This window comes from Mycteria americana, chromosome 4, assembly GCF_035582795.1.
Source record: "Mycteria americana isolate JAX WOST 10 ecotype Jacksonville Zoo and Gardens chromosome 4, USCA_MyAme_1.0, whole genome shotgun sequence".
Taxonomy (NCBI): domain Eukaryota; kingdom Metazoa; phylum Chordata; class Aves; order Ciconiiformes; family Ciconiidae; genus Mycteria; species Mycteria americana.
In genome coordinates this window covers 34,789,068-34,805,076 of record NC_134368.1, presented here as the reverse complement: position 1 = coordinate 34,805,076, position 16,009 = coordinate 34,789,068, and the positions used below count along the sequence as shown (strand labels likewise).

At 38.9% G+C, this 16,009-nt stretch overlaps 1 protein-coding gene across 4 annotated transcripts in view; it reads left to right on the top strand.

Moving 5' to 3' along the window:
• Positions 1-16,009, top strand: part of MTUS1 (microtubule associated scaffold protein 1) — a 129,629-nt gene that overhangs the window by 71,348 nt on the left and 42,272 nt on the right. Inside the window, exon 1 of one of the 4 annotated variants that reach the window (XM_075500159.1) lies at positions 1,346-1,780. The exons of the other annotated variants lie outside the window; for them this stretch is intronic. Within the exon in view, the coding sequence (XP_075356274.1) occupies positions 1,660-1,780 (121 nt within the window). The 5' untranslated portion in view covers positions 1,346-1,659. Of the gene's footprint in view, positions 1-1,345; positions 1,781-16,009 lie in introns of those variants that run through there. 4 annotated transcript variants of the gene reach the window in all.

The following is a 16,009-nucleotide window of genomic DNA, read 5'->3' as shown; positions in this document are numbered from 1 at the left end:
ACAAAAACGCTATTTTTAGTTCTAGCTGATGTGGTAAATAAGCACTAGAGAATTTAAAATGTTATGTGTCTTGAGCAAGTAGGGCATGCTATTAAAAGATCATAGGTTTGTGGTAAGGAGAGGACAGGTAAGGCACCGCTGGTATGAGACCTGTCAGTGTCATATTTGCTTTGGGTGATACCTGCTTCAGAGCAAGTTGGGTTAATGGTGTCTGGAACTGGAAAAACTGTCAGAGGGATAGGTGCTAGAGAGCATTAGCTGTGGCTTGGTGAAATGGTAGAAGCGCAGGATCAATGGAAATGTACCTAATTCTGTTGTCTCTAAAAAGATACAGAGGCTGTGGAGGGCAGCTCTTCAAGCAACCCAAAAGAAGGTATGAGCTGTTACTGTCTTGTATCCTGCATTGGCTGTGAGAAACTTGGGTGGTCCCTGCTCCTATGGCTGCCTGGCAGGGCAGCTACTGACTGCAGGCAAAGTAGTGAAATGTTTCTCTTCACACAGGAAGGTGGCCGGTGCGGGTCTGTGTTGCCTTAGTGTTTATAGTCAGGGCTGTAGGTGAAAAATGTGACGCTTTCTAATCGCTGTAAAACAGTTACTCCTCTATTTTCTAGTTTCTATCTCTATTTTTCCTTTTATTTTTGCTAGTGGCAGCTGAAAGGGACCAAGGTATATGCAAAACTTTTGAGCTCATTAAATAGTAATAAGAAATATTTTTTAAGAGGGCTAATTAAGTACGGAGACAGCATCTGTTTTGAAGGAACTCCTGTAAAACTGCTTGTTTGCTACAATGTTTGGGTGCCTCCAAAACCCAGCTGGCAGAGATCTGTTTTAATACGAAATTGATGCCTGCCTCCTTGCTCCACTCTGATAAATGGGAGCATCTGCAGTGTTGAGCTGCCAAGCTAAATAGTATTTCCCTTAAGCAGATCTCAAATACTGAATTGTTCTTAGAGAATAGAGTGTTTGTGGATTTGTTAAGACTTTAAATGTTGACATAATATTTAATGCCGAAAGAAACTCTGGTAGAAAATGTTAGCTGATAAATCTGTTTTGATAAATTCATGTCAATTGAAAGAAACTGTTTTTAAAAAAAAAAAAAAAAAAAAAAACAAAGCACCCTGAAAGGATTCTTGGAGAGGAGAGCTGAAATATGCCTCCAGAAATATTCAAATAATCTCCCTAACAGTCTCCAAAGAACAATTACATGGTCTGTGACATTGCTGGATGATATATTCAGCTGGGGAGACCACCCACTTCCTCCTCCCTCCTCCTCCTCCTCCTCCCTTTTCTCCTTTTCTAGCTCCCATCCCCACGGAGTCCCATAGCAGATTAAGCATCAACACTGTGATGCAATTCGGAGGCTGTTGGTTTTCTGAATCACTAAGTCGGTTTTATTCTGAGGACAAGCTTTGTTTCCACAACATCTGGTGAGGAGAAGCTGCCGGCAGCATTTACGCCGTGGATATCTGCTTTTACTGATTTTTTGCTTGTCTGTGCATAAGGAATAAGAGCAAAGGAGTGGAGACTTGATTATTTCTTCAAGCCTGTTTTCTTTAGCAAGAATTGCTTCACTTCTGCCAGGAGTGATTTAAAAACATAGTATGTGACAGTACATGGAGGCTATTTCTTGCTTGTTTATCTTCCAATTGCACTGAAGACATGTTATGGTCCCCGAAATTTTCCTTATCCAACATGCGTGTACGGCTGACAGCAAAGGGGTTGCTCCGAAACATTCGTCTACCTTCTGGCTACAAGAAAAGCACTGTTATATTTCATACAGGTTTGTGGGTTTTTTTAATACGACTATTAGAGCATGCATTGAGGGAATATCTTGTTTACTTCAACAGCAGCTTATTTTTAGTGAATAGAAACTGTACTGGGCATGAAAGTTTTTGAATTTCATACAGAAGTCTGACTTTTGAGCAAAGTAGTTTCATATTCTGTCTGTGTGTGTGCGTGCACCCGTGCTGAGCTGCTCGTTTGGAAGACGGTTATTCTGTTTATGAAATGCAAATTAGAATTTGCTCTTTCCTCCCACAAGTCCAAAAATAGAATGAGGAAGTCTGTGCTATTAAATATTTATCTAATAATTTTAATGATTATCTGCTGGGAGCGCTATCTTTTTTGGCTACCTTGATTGGCTGCAAGGGGGAAACAGGGAGGGAAGTGGAATGAATACAAGCTGTCATGATACGGCTTTCTGTCTGTGAGAAATATTTGAATACTTGCATGTAGATATCTGTTATCATACATGTCATGTTAAACATGTTTTATTTGCAAGTAGAACAAGCAAACTTTTATGCTTACTTGTGTCAATACAAACCTAAACAGTATGAAGTTTTAGAGACATAAAAAAAAAAAAAAAAAAAAAAAAAAACAAAAAAACCAAAAACCAAAACAACAGAGGAAAACAAACAAACAAAAAACCACCACAAAATTCTCAGCTGCATCTGACCTGATTTTCATCTTCAGTGGCAGGTAAAGCAAATAAAGCAAGTATCTGGAATGGAACAAGATTATGGAAGCTGAGCTTTGTTCCAGGACATACATATGTTGTTTTGGCGGAGAGTGGCAGTTGTTTGATACTGCTAAGATACACGACATCTAGAGAAAGTTATGGCAGCCTGCATATTACATAAGTATTTTTCTTCACTGCACTGTTTCTGATTTTCTTGAATTTTACTTAGGGAGGAGCAAGCAGCTACATAAACTAGTTTTGCAGAAGCTCTTCCTCTCAGGCATTTCCTTTCTCTCTTGAACACCATCCTCTTCGCTTTTATTTTTTGGAGTTCAGTTCTACCAGTCAGCTTTCCTTCCTGTCCTGGCGTTTCACATAGCAGCTAAAACCATTTGCCTTGTCATTACTTATCTCTGGCAAAGTAAATCCGGTTTCTGAGTTCCTCCTGGATAATAAATTCAGTTATGAACATAATACAGGCTGACTATCCAAACGTAATACAGGTTTCTGTTTGCAGCTTGCTTGCATGGCTTTAAGCTAGGATTAAAATACCTTGATGCTAAAAATTCTTATGTAAATGTAAGGGAGTCTTTGTGCATATACCTACATCCTTGATGTTGCTAACAGTGTGAAGCTTCCACATAGCACATATTCCAGGGACAAAAATCCTAAGAGAAAAGGGGTGGAGATAATGTTCGGTCTTCCAAATGTTCATTAACTGCTACTGAAATTTGTATAATTTTGAAAAATAAAAATAGATGTCAGTGCATGTATCAAGGGAATTTTACAATTGTAAGAACCCACTTGTGGTTTTATTTCGTTTGAGTGGATGTGAAAGCAAAACCTGCCTGCAGGATGCCTCTGTTAAATACCGCATGTAAAATAGATTGCTAGCCCTGTGTTCCAGTTAAGCAGCACTTACTAGAGAAGTGCAGAATAGACGTTCTGTGTGTTTTCTCTAAGTGCAGTATATACAGGCTAATGGTATGGCATTGAAAGCTTAGAGAGCTTTTTGCCTGGTCTCCTCCTCCTGCTTTGCAGTCCCTATGTCTTGTAGGAAGTCAGTGTCTTGGCAGAAAGCTGACCAGTGGTTAGCTAGAGCTGAATATACCAAAAAAGTAGGGCATCTGAAAACCAGGTCATATTCTGTAGTGGAGTGTGTGTATGTATAGATATACTGTGGTTTTAGAAACTGTGGAATGCATTGAAGCTTGTTGGTGATTATTTCAGGTTCATGAAACGCAGCAACAGTAGATCAGGCAATGACAATGTATATCACAAGCGTAAAAGGTTCTTTTTTTTGTTAAATACCAGAAAGAGCCATATTTGTTTTTGCAGCACCAGTATGAGTATCTTTTCTTGTGGTTTAATTGGATTAAAATGACATGAGGCTTCTTTCCAAGGTCACATAAGCAATGAGAAATAGAATATACTAGGGACTGTATCAACAAATAGGGGAGGGAGTAATTGAAACAAGGAATTTTGGGATCCACGCAGGAATCTGAATATATATGAGTGTTATGCAAGCAACATTCAGTTCCAGTTTTGGTGCAGGCTGCTCTTTTCATAAGCGGTATCATGGATTTCATCCTTTGCTCCCTTTCATAATAGCATAGGCTGACAGCCTTCTATGACTGTAGAGCTTGAGATACTTATGGCAATTGTTGAAATGTGGAGTTTTAAAGTAGTCTGGAGCACAGGTCAAGTTGGATTTGTTTGTTACCATGTCCTGGCTGACAATTTGTGGTGCAGTAACTTGGTGAAGTTAGGATGTAAGCACTATTGGGAGGAAGAGGATAGAACTTGCTCTTGGGTTTTCATTCTGACTGGAGTATATTTCGCAGCAGCCTACCACAGTTTCTTCACAATATGCAGTATGGCTGGATATCCAGGTGTTTATTTGCGCTGGTGTTAAGTTAGTCTAGATTAGTCATTGTATTCATAGTGAAAGAGATCCTTGGAGTGTGTTTGCTCTGCTTACTTTGACACCTCCACATGGACAATATTTAACAGGAGTAGTTCAAATATCTTGCAGCTTCAGTATACAGCCTGTTCAGGGGAAACCAAATAAAATTGGATTTTTTTTTCTAGAAATGGAATAAATCCAGAGGAAATTTGCTGTAAAATTTAAAGTGTTTCTTAAGGTCATTTAGCTCGTTGCTTTGTGTCTTAACTTCCATCGCTGTGTGCTCTACACTCCTTCAGGGTCATCATATCCAGAAGTTTCTTCTCCCTTGAAGTGCAGGCAGACATCAAAGTGTCATTTTTCTCAGCTACTGGAAGTATAGTACACCTGTATTGTTAGCTGTACATAATAAGTGTCCTCTTCAGCAAAACAAAAACACTGAAATGCTTCAGGAAATTATTTACCCATCCTGTGACTTGTAAAACTTATTTGTAGTGAGTAACTGCCACAAAAATCTCGACGCTTCAGAACTGCATCAACATGATAGATATGAGTTAAGTATGAACCAGTGTCTTTCAGTGATGAAATACAAGATTTGGTTCCTTTATCCAAACCATTAAGGATTTTTACCAAAGAGTGACTAAAGTGCTCTTGTGCTCTTCATGCATCAGTGGTGTGACAGAGTAAATCATGATCTCTGTATGATTCTCTATAAACTGCAAGAGAAAGACATTCTTTTATGAATGATTCAAAATAGTCATTTTGAGTTACTTATTTTTTTCTCTTGCATAAAGATAAAATTCTAGACAAGGAACTAGTTTTGCAAATGGGGGTCAAAGCTCTTATGCCTTTTGTTCAGAGTTTTTCAAGGTTTGTATACTGAACTGTACTGTTGCTTTTATGGTGAATTGTTTTGTCTCAAAATGTTTTCATCCAGCCCTTCTTGCTGTTCTTCCTCTTTCTCTTCTTCCCCTAAGCAAACTGTACTCAGTACTTTCATCTCTCTGGTGACTTTCATTGCTTACTATACCTAGTTACTCTCTTATTACCTTTGGAATAAGAGGTGTCTCGGAGGACAAACAGTAGCTGATGTCATTACAGCGATACCAATTTTAAAAATTTCCTTTTTGCCTTGCTAGCAACAAGCAAACATCGCAGACCTGTTTATTTGAGCAGATGACATCCTTTTCCGATATGATTTCTTCCCTAAATCCTGCTTCACATCACATTGGGAACTATGAAATTACTTCTGCGCATCGCAAAGCAGTGCTCTTAAAGGAGGATTCTGAAAGCCTCAGGTGCCACAAGTTGCTTAACTGTTCATATGCCTCCCCCCCACCCCCCAGGAATAACTGAAGTACTGATTAATGATTGACACTACAATTTAATATAGAACTGTAGAAAGACACCTAACACGCTCAACCCTACTAAGTATTCTAAATCTAAAAGTCTACTGGAGGGATTTGATACAGGATGAGTATATTAAATATTTGTGTCACCTACCAAGAAAAAACTCAGAAGTAAAGCCAGTTTATCCATTCTGAGCAAAAGAAGTTGAGTAGCTGGAAACCATTCGTCATGGGGGATTTTGGATTTAATCATGTTTCTGTTGAAGTCAATGAGACTCTTTGCTCCTGACTTCATCTATTCAAGACTGGGTACTAAATGACCTGCCTGATGTGCTTGATTTCAATCTTAATAGGCCATAGCTTCAGTAGGCATGTAGGTGATAGCTAAATGGAGGTCCTTATTTTCAGGTGGTAGGTCTCTGTGTTTTGGAGTTTGTAAGTATAGTTTGTACTCTAGACAAGTATCATCCAATTGATGCCTTTACAGTGGATATAAAATGAAGATAACATTAGTTCTTTTCAGAGGAAGCCTGCATAGCAGAAAGGAGCTGCTAAAAAAAAACAACAAAAAAACCCAAAACCAAACCCCAAACCACCCCCCCCCCCAAAAAAAAAAAAACCCACCAAAAAATCCCACAAACCAACAAAAAGCATGCTAAAGTCAAAACAATAACTTATATGTGATGCTAACACTTAAACTGTGTGTAAATTTACTAAAGCATGAAAATGAATGTAAATGAGGAGCTTTGCTCAAAAAAATCTTTGGAGAAAGATTTACTAGAGCCCTGTGAAAAGCAGATGCGTGGCAGCTTTTGCATTCTGGCTCCACTGCAGTGAGTGATGTTAAATTTTGTTATTCCTTCACTTAAATGGATTAATTTTATGTGAAGGATGCCTCAAGTACTTGTCAACATGAAATAAATAGAATTGCTGCTTCAAGCTCAACTTCATAGAAGAATAGTTAATTGGAGAATAAATATAAAAGACCTAGCAAATTATCTCTGCTAATATCATTGCATATTCTAAGTGTGCATTTGTTCCCACTTGATATGTCTAATAGGTGAAAAGAGTCTGGCTGCAACTTCTATTGCTATGGAGTAGGTTGGGGTTTGAAAGTGACAGGCAGCTACAATTAACCTTAAAAACCTGAATAGCTTTAAAATCACTTCAGAGGATTTCCAGTGTGGTAAAACGGGACTTAAACTTTTAAAAGCAGCCTCTACCAGTTTTGCGGCTTGTGCAAATGAATCTGTTACCATAGTAGAAATGGCTTGCAGCTTTCAGACAAATAAAGCATTACTATCTATTCAGTCCTTTTAATTTGAACTTTCTAAGGCATAAAGCAATAGCTTTTTTGAGGAAAACAATACCATGAAATTTCAGTGCTAGAATGCAACGTTTTGAGTATTTGCAGCCAATTGGCTCACTGTTTTGTGTTACTCTTATTTCTTTGTTGGCACAGAAAACTCTGATGTGGGAGGGGAATGGAAAGCAAAAAAGGTTTCTTGCCTCTTCAATTAATCAAATATAATTATATGTTAAGTACTGTGGAGGCAGTGGGACCGCACTTACAACTCTCATTGCAATCAATGGTAAGAGATGACAATTTCTCTTTGGCTGTTAATTTAGTGTCAGGTAATGAAGCAGTGTCTCCACTGTTTTTATTATTTTAAAAAATTCTAATCCCTGAGTGGCATGATGCATAGGAAGAACCTAGGTCCAAAGTTGATAAGATTTGATGCCTTTAGGAAAAGTGCTGGTGTTCAAAACAGCTCTTGACTGTTTCACCACGTATCGTACCAAAAACTAACTTATTTGGAAAATTATTTGCAAGGAGACCCCATCTCTCTTGGCTTGTCTTCCCCCAGAACAAAATTCAGTGAAGGCTGCATTGATCAAGCTGGCTAGCTTGCCGAGTTCACCTGTATCTCTGTTTGTTTTTCTGTAGGTGTATCTGCTGTCTGTGGTCCAATGGAGTAGTGTTCTTGTCAGAAAGATTTGATTGAATTAAATCTTATTTTTAAGAGGAGGTTAAGCAATTATTTTTACCATGATAATATGGTAAACTAGTGCTGCAGAATTACTAATTAATGATTTAGATTACAGTTAGTGGGATCACCAGCACCCTTCTAACCATGTCCACCAACAGTGCTCTTCCCCATTACCTTTTCCTGGTCATGGAGTATCGTTTCTGTTCTCTGTCCTACAGGGAGAAGAAAATAGCATTTGATATTCTGAAAAATGAATGCATACGCTGTATAACTTACATCTTTAAATCTTCTTTAAAAAAAAAAAATCCTATTCAATTTGCCTGTCCACATACTCAAATGTAGAAATAACCCACCTTAACCTGGCTTGTATCTGGCTGAGATGTTTCTTTACAGTTGCTATTTATGAACCTTCCATTAGTATCATCTTTACGGATGTCTAGTGGTTGTAGCAAGGGTTGATAACCCTGGGTCCTGTGTTCAACTCCTGGTTAAATTTATTTTTGCTACTTCTTGTCATGGTAGTATGCTGCTTATACATTTATAGCAAGTAAAGGTTGTTCCTCAAGATGCTCATCTAAACAGTTTGTATCTGATGTTATGGAAATACTTCTAGTTAGGCAGGAAACAGGACAGCTGGGAACATCTGTGGTGAAATTCTTTTAATGAAAGCTCATCCTTTTCTTAAAGAGAACTAGCAGTCCTTCAGTAGGAAAGTCAGGAAAGTGTTATAAATAATATTCATTAATGACTTCATTTCTTTAATAATATTTTTAGACTCTCAGATATTTCAGTAGCCTTCATTTTTACCTGTGTGTGGATATTGCTAATATCAGAAGCACTTAATTTATTAAAAATGTTATGTTTATACTTATTACAAGAATAGACTTTGTGCTAAGCCTTTTAAAATATTCGAAGTAGTAAAACGGGAATGTTGGAAATGCTTCCAGCAGAAGAATGAGTGAACTTACTTATAAAGCCAGTTGCAAATTATTCTACTCCAAATAAAACAGAAGGCTAGAAAACTTTGCTTTTCTTAGCCATAGGCATGGGCCACTTGTTGTATAACCGATATAAAATCAAGGCTCACTTATTTCCACAAATATTACTGTACAATCTACCACCTGCTTAACTTGCTTATGAAATTAAGATGTTTTGCCACTTAAAATAAAAGTCCTAATATGAAATGAATAGCATAACCCTATTAAACCTATATTCCTGTGTCTCGGGAGGGACCTCTCAGCTAGGACTTAGGGTCAAGGAAGACAAGATGCATATGTAATGTGCAGTGAGTTTTTTTTTTTTTTTTGCTGCATTTGTTAGTGGCACAAGTAGAAGTGTTTGTAGTTAGAGATCTTTCATAGGAATTAACCTCACATATGGGTTTGGTCTTTACAGTAAGTTATGGGTATACCCCAGTGAACACCACAGTTACACTGAGGTATCAGCTCCTCAAGAAAACTTCTGTAGTCGTCTTTCCCTCCTTCCCTGCCCACACCCAATTAAGCAAAAATGTAAGTCTGCCATCTTTGTAGTTGTTTGTTACCTTAAACAGAAGCGACCTGGGGGAACATGGAATGCAAAGAATGATGTGATGAATGTTTTAATCCTCCCCCCCAGGAACTGCTTGGTCTCCACAGCAGGCATGGCAAGGAATCGCTCCTTGAGGGGAGCACTGGTACCTGTTGGGCAGCCTTTGCCAAAGCGATCTTTAGTTGTGCAGTTTGGTTAGGAGTCACTGGGAAGAGAAGTCCCTTAACTGCCAGGCATGGTCAGCAAGCAGTGGAAGGACTTGTGCACCTCTGAAAGGGTGGGGACATATTATATCTTGTGGCTAACAAAAGTGCTGGGTGCTGCCCTGTTCTCTGTCTTGTTTTCGGCTCGGCAAGATGTTTTCGCATGGGCTCTGTTGGGTTGCGCTCAGGCTGTTCCTGAAACAATGGTGTGCAATGTTCTAGGCATGTCCCTGGGGAGACATCTTTGCTGCTTAATAGCAGGAAACCTGTTTAACATAACAGGAAGTACACAAATAGGTCCTTAACTATGATGTGGTGACTGCCAGGAATTGTATTAAGTGCATTTTTATGTTTCTTTTTGAAAAGGGGCTGTTCCAGCAGCACTTAGAGCTGGTATGGGGCACTTGAGGTGCCATATTTTCTGTCTTGCACTTGCACTGAAGCATGGAAGATTGAGTTCACATGGATGACTAAACCAGCAGCAACTGAAGTGGTTCTATTAAGATACTGGTTTATTCTGTCAACCAGCAAATTGTGTTTCCTTGCTAGGGTAGCTTTAAAGTACCGTTTCAAGGTTAATTTTAGACACATGTTCAACTATGCTGGTATTCCTTAAAACATGCTATGCTGCTGCCTTCTAAAATACATTTTCCTAAAGTTGTGACCTTATCACTAGTTTTGGTGGCTGCTTAAATTTTCCTTAATTCTGCAGAGACTTTACATCATGTTAACTGTGTTGATACGTGTAATCAAAAGGATGAAGAGCACAGGTACTTAAACTGTAAATTGGAATAGTAATATATATACAAGTAAAAGTAACTTGCGCTATGTGAACCAACTCAGTGGAGGTGGATATGTGTGAATACCATTTCTAATGCCTTAGAAAAACAGTACTGATCTAGAGTAACTCAGAATCTTAACCGAGCTGTGAAACAGTTGTAGAAATAGATAAACCTCTAGTTACATATAGAAAAAGTTTAATGCAACTTCCCTTACGTGATCTTGTAGACAGGCCAGGGTAGTCCTCTGCAAATAGGGTAAATGTATGCCTCTGCTCTGTTGTGTGGAAGTGATGGTACAGAATCACAGAATCATATAGGTTGGAAAAGACCTTTAAGATCATCGAGTCCAACCATAACACTTCGCAAAGTAACTGCTTGGTTATTTTTTAGTTATGGGATAACACCTAATTTGGGGCTGAACCTGAACTCATCAAATGAAGTCAGTGTAGCTGGGGAGGAGCAGCCGCCTCAGTTGCCATTTTGGGCTGTGATTGAAATGATCGAAATATTGATTGAAACAAGGTCACTGAGTGATACCATAGTGAACAACGTTGGAAATGCTACATTAGGATTTTCTACAGAGCATCTAAGAGCTCTAGGACTGATTCTTGAAGGGATTTGGGAAGTCGAACAGTTACTGTAAACATTACTCTTCTCAGTTCATTTCCAACCTATAAGCTTAATCATAGCTATATCATCACTGATTTTTTTTTTTTTTTTTTTTTAATCCATGGGTAAAATTCATGTCCTAGCTTGGTCTCTGAATTGTTTTATACTCCATTTCATACTCAAAAATTGTGACTTCTCTAAAAAGTGAATATCTATGTACCAAAAGGAGAATCTGGATGCTAGCTATTTATTTTGTAACATGAAATTGCAAACTGCAGTCATCTGTTTTATGAGGAAAATGTTAGAATTGAACTTTTTAGTGATCTTTTGGTAGATAAAGTATCATTATTATGGATAACTTAGCACTGATTATAGTGCTTTCTACATGCTTAAAAGTGCTATCACCTCGCTTTCTAAAGAACAAAAGTGAATTTGAGTCTAATATGGATTTAGTTGTCTTTAAATGGATGCAGAGTTTCATAAACACAGGAAGTGTTCAGAAACAGTTTTGGCACAAAGGCAATAATACAAAATATAGCCGAGGCTCTTTAAATTCCCACTTGTCTGTCCTACTTTTTCTTCCGTAATATCCTTTAGGCAGCATTTCAGTGCCATGCTTAAGTCCAGTGACATTTGTTACAGTCGTATAACATCAGCTCATACTAGTGTGATTGAATAAATAGCTTCTGAGTTCAAACTAAAAGCCATTTGGTCCTCTTCATCCAAGATAGCTGCAAATACTGCGCAAGAAATCGTGTTGCATGTTAATGTGCTAGTCTTGTGGTTAAAAATATATTTTACAGGTCTCTTTTGTACAGTTCTTTTCAAGGAAAGATTATGGTTCCTTGCAGATTACTGAGCCTTACATAGACTCTTACTCTGAAAGAATTTGAGTAGTTTAGAAAAACTAGAGAGAAATATCAAATTCTTGAATCTAACATTAAGCTGAGCTAATAAATGTTCTGGCAGTTAACTAATCATGTGTTGGTTGTGAAGGAAGAATTGCTACATTGAATTAGGGACAGGCACAATTGATGAAATGAAATTTAGTGATTCAGTTAAAGTTACAAATTTAGTTCTGGGTTGTTTTGGGGGGTTTTTGCCTTTATTGTAACAAAGTGGACCTCCTTCGTACATAAGGAGAAAGTGACTTTCAAACTTAAAGGCTTAATTCTCTATGCTACAAGAATCCCGTTCGGATTTGTTTGGAGTTCTTCCTACAATTAGTTGTTAAAACCTAGGGTTGTTAGAGCCAAGTTTGATATATAGATCTAGAATAAATTTATGATGCAAAAAATTAAGTCTGTTAACTTCTCTTACTTGGATTTGTAAGTAACAGTGTCTTTCCCAGTTACTTGATGTTTATCCCTAGCATACTTAGAATGCTTGCCAGCCCTTTTGGAACGAAGCATGTTAAAAAGTAGTTGAAAAATAGTTAAGCTGTCTATGTATCTGACTTCCCAGAACATAGGAGACTGCCGTGCATGTGTAAGAACAGAAGAGAAAACTTCTCAGTTAGCCTGTTAGTATCTGCATGAAATATGTGGCACGTAGGGAGATTATAGTCAGTGACTTAATTTACATGAAGTCAGATCAGGTTTGAGCTGGAAGAAAAGATACCAGGAAAAAAATGCAGGGGAGTGTTTTGTGGTAAGACTTGAAACAGTTGAGCAGTCTGAAATGCCTTTTATGTCTAGGTAGTGTTTACCTTGCCTCAACGGGAGTGATGTAAATGGTTTCTGGAGGTTTCTTCCAGCCCTATGTTTCTGATGCTGAGCATGGTAGGATGGACTACAGTATTAAGGAAGGAATGAGTTGGAGCATTGCAACTGAGGTGGCTTATTGCTTTCTGGCTGTGCTTCAGCCATGTCACCCCCCATCGCGTGTGAGAGCTGGGATCTTTGGAAAGGCTGGAAAAAGAGGACGGTTGTCTTGACATCGTTCTGCTCTCTGGTGTTGTGTGAGGGTTTCCTACAAATGTGTGGATATATAGCGGGCTTCTTCCTGTAACACCACACATACACTGTCCCCACTGAAAGTCTTTTCCCAGATGTGAAGATACCCCATATCTAAATATCTGCAAACAGGGAAATTGGCAGCCCTGAGAGTATTCGAGAAGGATGTGGAGGTAAGAAGAAGGGACCAGGATTTGCACTGGGGAGGTAATTAATGGGATCTGGGAAGGGCTTGCAGATGGTATGAACTAATCATGGTGGGATTCCCTGTCCCAGTTGACTCTGGGTCCTGACTTTGTAGACAGAGGCTTCAGAACGAAGGGCAAAAATATGCTATGTCCTGTACTTGTGATGAAGCAGTAGAGGGCACCAGACAACAAGGAGCAACTTCTTGCACAGGAGGTGGAAATGGAGAGAAAAGACAGAGGAGAGGAACTAGGAGCAGAGAGGAGTGAGGAACATCAGTCTTCAGCATGGCTCTGTGCTTGGTTCTTTGGGCAGGTGTGTGTTTCGGGGATGACAAGGCACAGCTGCAACTATAAGAAAGTATGCAGGCAAAAGAGGACTGCTTCAGGTGTGTCTCTGCCTACTCAGAGCAATACCTAAACTAGAAACTTACTTAAACATAAACCCCTTATGTAAACATAATTGCTAGCTTCTGATACAGCAAATTTTTTCATTGAAATGCTAGGGAATTCAAAGGTTTAAGGTTGCCTGTGGCATATATGATGAACTGATGTAGCAAAATTCAAACGCCTAAACCAAGGATAAATAGTTTGAGAGATAGTTCACAAACTTTAACTCAGTCCTGTTGGCCAAGGGATCAGCACACTGTAACACATCTTCATGCAATTACTTTCCATCCTGTTGTCATCTTTGTCCTTAAAAATGAATGACTCACTGCAGTGTTGTTTGTTTTTTTTTTAAGGTGGATAAATAGTTATTTCATTAGTGTACATAGAGCCAGTCCCTCTCATATCAAAACATCCATGCTCTAGCCTTTGCATTATTAGTACAATAAACTAGTTCTACTGTCTTCTCTCTCCTTTTCTTTTCCCTCAGACGGTGGTATGTAGCACTGTATGGTTAACTAGCATGTGTTAGGCTTTGTCCTAGTTCAGAACAAGCTAAGAAATCAAGCATCAGTAGTGCTCTTGGTTATTTAGAAAATAACGAGAACAACCCTGGTCCACTGGTAGTCTAGCTGGTGCATGTTAGAGTTGTCTTCTGTAAATCGCATAGCATTTCAAATTTGTTTATTTAGTTTGCAGTCATCTCTCAATGTATGGTGGGCATATTATATTTTTTCTTTGTAGTTGATGTGTGGCTCACATTCATGCTTGATATGTATTAGCTAGGTGAAAACCAAATTCAATTCTAGATGTTACCGTTCCAGTAAACTTGACTAAATATATTATGAGTGCAATATTATGACAAAATCACTTTGTCTGTTAAGTGTTCAAAACAAAACTAGTGCTTCTGTAAGATAGGCCTGTGGTACATAAGGTAAAAAGTGTTATGGGCACAATGCTGAGATTTTGGAGTATTAGTTAGGCTTGCATGTGTACTATACATTTAACAGGGAGACATCTATCTGATACGTTAATTACACACTTAAGGGAGTCCCAGGCTTGAACATTAAGTCCTTTGTAAAACGTGATTTGTAAAGATTATCGTTCCAATCTTCTAATCTGCTAGAAAACTTGGACATTGCTATTTTGAAGTGTTTTTTTAATTCTTTCCTGCCATCATCACTGACTTTGCCAGTGCACCACTACTAGGGTGACAAAATGTGCGGCCATTTGACATTGTCTCACCCAATACTAACTTTGTCATCATCAAGATTGGAAAAGAAGCAGCTAGTGGTGAAAGGACAAAGAAACACGTAACACTAAGACAGCGTAGGGCACAGTTCAAGAGAGTCTTGATCACTGGACTTTCCTTCAAAACTTGTTCTTTAAAAAAATGCACGAGCTGGTTGATCAGGCAGTTGCAGTAATGATATGAGTTGAGCTAACACTCATCTTTGTGCTTTTGTTTTGGAAGCAATTTGGAAGGTAATGCATTTTCTCAGATGTAGTTTGGGTATCTTTACAAACGTCATAATCTAGCTCCTTTCAAAGCTTCAGTATAAGGTTAATGTAGGTTTTAAAATATAAATTATAATCTTCAGAAATGTGTGTAAGGCTAACGCAATGTGGAGATTATGTGTGCTTAATCAGTATAGTAACAGATCATACCAAATTACTGGCAAACAAAAACGTGTCGTTAACATGCTTCCTCCAAGGGGAAAAGCATTGTGGTCCAGGCGATCAGTAGTGCATTTCACAATGTCCTAAAACAGTTGTGTACAAGCTTGAGAGCCATATTCTGTAGGACAGGTGACATCTGAGGGAAACAAAGACACATCAGTGTTAATCACTCGCATGTTTTTGGTTGAGAAATACTGAGGTTTTAATGGATGGTTAATTTTAATAGGCACGTACCCGCAGGAAACCCAGTTCAAAGGCTGTCATCTGGGGAAGAGTCTGTTGGGGTGGGAAGTGGAAAGATGAGGTACAGAGGCTCATCTAGGAGCCTTAGTGAAATGTCACACTTGGGTTGTTGGTATTTTGCTTGCCTTCGATTCATGGCTGCCCCCAGCACCTCCTGATTGCAGGGAGAGCACGCCCTTCCTCACAAAAAGATGGCAGGGGCATGGTCCTAACCCAACAGAAAAAACTCCAGACCATTACGCTGACCATTACGCTGGGGAGAAGGCTTGCTACACTCTGTGGGTTATCACTTCAGAGCCTGAGAGAGTACGAAGTATGTGTCAGATTAACTGGCAAGGAGTATGCTGGCATCTGTCTTCAGAAGAACCCTTGTGCAGAAGGAGTTAAGGACTGCTTCGGGTTGCTGAGCCTTTTGTGGAGATTGTGCAAAAGCTTGCTTAGAAAGGTGTGCGGTTGGAAAACTGGCCTTGCTGGCTTTCTCTTGGTTTCTTCCTAGTCGCCTGTATTTGCAGGTTTCCTCTTCCACCCCTGTTTCTGTGTGAAGTATGCTGTAACGAAACGGTGCCCTTGGTTCATGCTCTGTTTGTTGTGTCAGCAAGCAGGAAGCTAATAAAAGAGCTGTATGCGGTATCTTGTAGTTTCTAGGTAACAGCTTTAGGCTGCAGGACTCTGGCATGGTCCATAAACAGTTGGTTTCTTACCTAATAGGCAGCATTGTAACAGACAGGGAA